This window comes from Gracilinanus agilis, chromosome 4 (genome assembly GCF_016433145.1).
Source record: "Gracilinanus agilis isolate LMUSP501 chromosome 4, AgileGrace, whole genome shotgun sequence".
NCBI lineage: Eukaryota > Metazoa > Chordata > Mammalia > Didelphimorphia > Didelphidae > Gracilinanus > Gracilinanus agilis.
In genome coordinates, this window is record NC_058133.1 from 191944270 (window position 1) to 191951016 (window position 6747).

General features: G+C 39.3%; 1 protein-coding gene across 1 annotated transcript; it reads left to right on the forward strand.

The window, feature by feature from the left end:
- Positions 1-240: 240 nt before the first annotated feature.
- LOC123247982 (keratin, type I cytoskeletal 24-like) lies at positions 241-6394 on the forward strand. The gene is made up of 9 exons (XM_044677108.1): positions 241-780; positions 2353-2435; positions 3203-3359; positions 4026-4187; positions 4287-4412; positions 4986-5203; positions 5293-5295; positions 6048-6118; positions 6291-6394. Exons 1-9 carry the CDS (start codon positions 241-243, stop codon positions 6392-6394), a joined length of 1464 nt encoding a protein of 487 aa, XP_044533043.1.
- The last annotated feature ends 353 nt before the right edge of the window (positions 6395-6747 follow it).

Sequence of the window (6747 nt, forward strand, 5' to 3'; positions counted from 1 at the left end):
AATGTGATAATGATGCTCATTTTCCTCCACCCTTGCCCATTTTTTTCAATATCAATTGACCCATTAGGGTGAGGTTACTTAAGAGAAATTCTTCCATCAGGGATTAAGAGTAAAAGGACAGGATGGAGTTCAAAGAAGCAAAGAAACACCCTAAATCTTTGTATATAAGGATGGCCCAATCCAGGCAGTCTTCACTTCCATTCTTCACTTACGCTGAGACAAGGTTGTCCAGAGAACATCATGTCTTGTCTCTCTAGAGTTTCTTCCCGGGTTGGAAGTAGTGGTTGTGGCAGAGTGTGCAGCAGTGGAAGCAGCTTTAGTAATAGCAGCAAATGCTACCTGGGGAGTGGCTCTGCTCGGGGCTCCGGAGGCTCCAGCAGCTGTGGACTGAGTGGTGGCTTTGGCAGTGGCTTTGGAGGGGGCTTCGGAGGTGGATTCAGTAGTAACTCAGGAATGGGAGGCCACGGAGGTGACTGGGGCTCTGGTGCTGGCTTTGCGGGAGGATTTTCCAGTTATTGTGCTGGTGCCTTGGGCAGTGGTGGGACTGGTGGTTTGGGTGCCAGTGATGGAGGCCTTTTCTCTGGAAGTGAGAAACAAACCATGCAGAGCCTCAATGATCGCCTGGCTAGCTACCTAGACAAAGTCCATGCTCTGGAAGAGGCCAACACTGATCTGGAGGTCAAGATCAAGGAATGGTATGATAAATCTGGGAATAAAGATGCCGACTCCAAGAAAGACTACAACAAGTACTATCAGATAATCGAAGGTCTACGAAACCAGGTAAAGTGATACAATCTCAATATTTCTTCTTTTTCCATGCTATCAAAGTTACAAAACTAATAGATTTATTAATGCTTACTAAGTAATAATATTTTGTACAAGGAATAGCATGGCATAAAATATAGAGAACCAGACTTGAAGTCAGAAAGATCTGGCTTCAAGTCCTATCTCTAACAAATAATAAGAATAAGCATTTTTTTAGCACTCTAAGGTTTGCAGTTCTCTTTATAAGTATCTGTTTATCCTCAGAACTCTGGGAAATAGATGCTATTATTATCCCCATTTTACAGTTGAGAAAATTGAGACAAGGAGAGATTAAATGATTTGCCTACAGTCACCCAGCTAGTAAGTGTTTGAGGCAAGATTTGAACTTGGGTCTTCCTGACTCCATATCCAGTGCTTCATCCACTATACCTTCTAACTGTGTGATGCTGGGTACTTTGCTGAGAGACTCTCTTAAGCCTTGTAAAAAGATGGTCATAGATTTGCTTAGATAAAGTAAGTTTCCACAGAGTGAGCATTCCTATACCAGAAAAATCATATATTTGGGTGAGGGTGAAGCTTCTTACAAAATTAAAATGTTAAAATTATCAGCTAAAAATTGTTATGTATTTGTTTTATATAATGTTTTTCAGTTGTGTTTGACCTCATTTGGGGTTTTTATGGCAAGGATATTAGAGTTCTACCATTTCCTTCTTCAGATCATTTTACAGATGAGGAAATTGAGGCAAACCGGATCAAGTGACTTGGCCAGGGTCACTCAGCTAGTAAACGTCTGAGGTTAGAATTGAACTCCTGAAGATGAGTCTTCCTAAATCTAAGCCCAATACTCTATCCACTGAGCCACCTAATTGTGCTAATTACATATAATACATACAATATAACATAGCATAATATAATACAATAATATTATATTTTCTTTTTATAACCCTTATCTTCCATCTTAGAACTGGTATTATGTATTGGTTCTAAGACAGAAGAGCAGTAAGAACTAGGCAATTGGGGTTAAGTGACTTGCCCAGGGTCACACAGCTAGAAAATGTCTGAGGCCAGATTTGAAGCCAGGACATCCCATCTCCAGGCCTGATTTGATATCCACTGAGATACCTAGCTGCCTCCCATTATGTTTTCTAAAGCTATATTTTTTATATATGAAAAAATACTATTTGTACTTTGTTCTTAGATTCATCTTCCTGTGGCTTGTCAGGAGACACATAATCTCCCATCTAACACTTACTGATTGTATGAGCTTGGGCAAGGCACTTAATCTCTGAACCTCAGATTCCACATCTACAAAATGGGCATAATCTGATAATAGTCCCTATAGGACCTACTGGATAGGATTGCCATAAGATTCAAAAGAGATAAGTGTTCATTGCTTAGCATCCTTTGAAACATGGTACAAATTTTAGTTTCATGACCTAAAATATCAGAAGGGCAGATACTGATTTAGAAAAGTTGTTCACATTTCAGGAAAGCATTTCTTACTTAAAGCCACCCTAACACCAGGGAGCTGTATAATATCCATAAATACGTAGCTTTATTTTTCTACCATTTTTGAAATTTTTCTAGATCATCGAAGCCACAATCGACAATGCCAAGATCATGACACCAATTGACAATGGCAGGCTGGCTGCTGAAGACTTTAGAATGAAGTGAGTTTACCTTTGACTATTATTTCTAACAGTAGCATTTTTTAAACTAATAAATCATTATTTTTCATACACAAAAGAATAGAAAATTTTAATGAAAAGTCAGAGAAGGATTGATGTTGGCACAAAGAACATAGACTGTGTGGTCAGAGAACCTAGAGGAATCATAGTGATGCTACTTCCTCAGTGTCTTTGGGAAAGTCCCAAGTTCTTTTGGCATTGGTTTCCTTATCTCCAAAGTAAAATGGAAATGCTCAGAAGTTCTCTAACATCTTTTCTTAAAACCAATAGCATCTAATTTGTCACATAAATATAGGCAATCCTATATCGGAAAAAATTACTCAAGAATAAAAATGTATATTCTATTAAAGAAATGCTAAAATTATACGATCTTTTTAAACCTTATTATAATCTTATGGCTTGGTCTCCATCTGATAATGATTATACATCAGTGCTTCTTAAGGTAGAGAATCAGAAAGTTGTAAGTTTAATCCTCAAGTGGCTCAGCAAACTATGAGTTTGATAAGGTACCTGGGTTCATATCTTCTTTCTGTTAACTACCTATATGACCTTGAAAAAAATCATTTAACCTCCTTTGGCCTTAGTTTTGTCATTTGAAAAATGAGACAGTTTGACAAGACTGTCTTTGATGTCCCTTCCAGCCCTAGAGTTACACTTCTATGAACCCTTTAGAGATGAAATTGAAAATAATTCAAAAAATCCAAAATAATTCAACTAACTGAAAAATCACATTCTACCTATTTATCAAGGTATGACAATGAGCTTTGCCTACGGCAGTCTGTGGAAGCAGATATAAATGGCCTTCACAAAGTGCTTGATGAGCTGAATCTGACCACATCTGGCCTGAAAATGCAATTTGAAAGCTTGAATGAGGAGCTGGTTTATCTCAAGAAGAATCATGAAGAGGTAGGAAGAAAGTGGGAACTGACATGGGACAAGTAGGGGTATGCCCCAGCTACTGGAATCCCAGGAGGCTTGATCCCTCCCCAGCCCCCAAGTTGCTCTCTCCCTCAGCCATCAGGCTACCCCAAAGGGATCTTGTTCTACCAAGGGAACCTTCCCACTGGCCTAGAAAGACTGCCTCCCTTAACCTCATCATGAGCTTCCTGGCTTACAGAGTTGAACCACAAGGGACCCTTGTGGTCAGTGAGGGGCATTAGCAACATATCTTTTATAGATATAGATATAAAGATGATAGAGAGATAGAGAAATAGATAGACAGACAGGCAGACAGACAGACAGACAGACAGACAGACAGATAGATAGATAGATAGATAGATAGATAGATAGATAGATAGATAGATAGATAGATAGATCTTGCTGCTAGTCATTGTTGCTGCCACACTCTTCCCCACCACTATCATAGTAAATACAACCCTAGCCTTCCTTCAATCATCATCCTACTCTGCCCTCCTTTAAAGTTCACTCCAATCTGCCCAGATTCTTCTTCCTGTTATCTATAGGCCTCCAGGTCATTCTCTCTCCTCCCCAATATGTCTAGTAGCTAACACACAGGTTTCTTCTCTATCCCAATATTACTATTACAGTGGCCGTTGCTTTCTCTCTTGCTAGGAAATGAACAGCACACAGGGAAAGAATCATGGGGATGTGAGTGTAGAGATGAACGCTGCTCCAGGAATGGATCTGACAAAGATGCTGAACAACATGAGGGCACAATATGAGGAGCTGGCTGAGCAAAATCGTAGGGAAGCAGAGGATCAGTTCCAAAAACAAGTAAGTCTGAAGCAAACGAGTGGTCAGGAAGCAAAGACTGGAGCTAAGCAATTCATACATCCTTTATTCCATTCTCTCCCATCTCCCATGTGCCAATAGAGTTCAGCCTTGCAAGCTCAGATCATCACTGACACGGGAGCTACCGACTCAGCCAAGAGTGAGATGATGGAGCTGAAAAGGACTCTTCAGGGCTTGGAGATTGAGCTGCAGTCTCTAATGGCCATGGTGGGTGGAAGTTAGCACTGATTTTAAACTTCCTGAAATTGTTTTTATGTGTTTCTGTTATTCTATAGATAAGAAAACAAAAGGCAAGGGCAATCTTAAGCTGGATAGCTACTAACACAGGTGAATCTGGTGTGTGAAAGACATACAGAGAGTCAGAGGCTGAGCAATAGAGAGGTAAAGATAGAAACAACAAGGGATAGAGGTAGAGATGGGGAGAGAGACTTAGAGACATAGAAAAAGGAAAACAGACAGAGAGACTGAGACAGAGAGAGAGGGAGGAGAAGAGACAACGAAACAGATATAAAAGGACAGAGGGAGGGGGAAGAAAAAGAGAGACACAGAGACTGAGAGATAGAAGCAAAGACATAGATGCTATCTTTTCTGTCTCTTGGGCTCATCAATTAAATCATAGGTCCCTATGGACATCTGGCCTTATCTTGATTAACTTACCTTCAGTATGTCAGAATTAAGAAGATACTTTTCACCACTGAGACAAATGCCCATTAATATTTTTCCTATATTGTCAATGATTTCATTTTGATACTGCGTGTATGTACGTGAACTTATTTGTAGCAAGATTCTCTGGAAGGCACCCTCACAGACACGGAAGCCGACTATGTAGCCCGGCTCTCTCAAATGCAACTTCAGATCAGCAGCCTGGAGCAGCAAATTTGTCAGATCAGAGGAGAGATAGAATGTCAGAATTCAGAATATGAACAGCTATTGAACATCAAGACCCGCCTGGAGATGGAGATTGAGACTTACCGTAGCCTGCTTGAGGGAGAGGGGAGGTGAGTTGACAGATTCAACATTATCGATCACTCAGTTTCACAATTTTTCTAGAAAACTGAGAAATTATCCCTGAAACTGTATGTCTTAGCAGGTAGAAAGAAGACATATCCTCAAAGGAATACACTGAGTCTAATTAAATAACGAATCAACAAGTATTTCTGAGCATCTTCGATGTGTTAGTCACTATATTTGTAGGGAAATTATATGTTTCCTCCCATCTCTTTGACAAGAGAAAAATAAACTACACCATATACCTGGAATGCACTCACTTCTCACCTCCAACTCTTATAATCCTCACCTTTCTTCCAGGTTCAATGTAGGTGCCACCTTCTATATGAAATCTTTCTTGATCACCATTATTTTTTTCAGTGTTCTCTCTGAACACAAATTACTTTACAAATACATACCCAGTGGAAATGATATTTCTCCCCAATAAAATGTAAGCTCTTTGAGGACAGAGATTCCTAAGATTGCCTCCCCCCCAATCTAGTACAGCACTTCCCTTAAAATAGGCAATGAACTCTTGGTGTTATTTAATTAAATTGTCATTGTTATTGTTAAGTCATTTCAGACTCTTCAGATCCCGTTAAGGGTTTTCTTGACAAAGATACTAGAGTGGTTTGGCATTTTCTTCTCCAGCTAATTTTTTGCAGGTGAGGAAATTGATGCAACAGGATTAAGTGACTTGCCCAGCACCTCTAAGCTAATCTGAAGCCAGATTTGAACTCAGGAAGATGAGTCTTCTTGACCCCAGGCCTAGCATTCTATACACTGAACTACTTAACTATGCTTTAATTAAATAATTGGTGATAATACTTTCTCTAATTGTTTTTTTTTCAATAGTTCCAGAAACAAGGGAGCAAGATCAAGAGTTCCATCATCTGTTGACTCAGGCACAGACCAATCAAAAGGAGGTAAAGTGTCTTTTTTTTCCAGCTCCCTTTCTGTGCATCAATCATGAGTAAAACATTCATCTCCTCTAACCAGAAACTGTCTATTTAAAACATAATTAAGAAACACATGTCTTTTAACCTTTAGCTTTTCCAGTTCTAAGATTCTCCTTATTTCTTTTCTTTTTTTCCTTAGAGTCAAACAAAGCCAGAGTGACCAGGATAACAAAAGATGACTCCACTGGTAGTCAAGGAGTGTCATCTCAAGCCAATTATATTTCTGGAATGAAAATTAAATAAGCAAATGCTCAGATGGCCTCTGTCCCAGAGAACGAAATGATGAGTCCTCCTGGAGAAAAAAACAGTCTGAGCACCCTAAAGAGAAATCAACTCTTTTAGTCCCTTTATGCTTTCCTTTTGGCTTTCTCTTGCCAAATGCAAACTCGCAAAATGTGTTTCTCTTCTTAGCCATGCTGTCAATCAATAAACTTTCCTCCTGTTGCAAATCAAGCAGATTGGGTCTTAGTGTTTTGTGGTATTTCAAACACACAAACTTACTGTTACATATGAAAATGTCCCCAAAAAATGCTCCCAAAAAAACTTCTTTGATTATGAAAAAATCTGGATGTGGCCTTCTCTTCTTTGTTGATAGG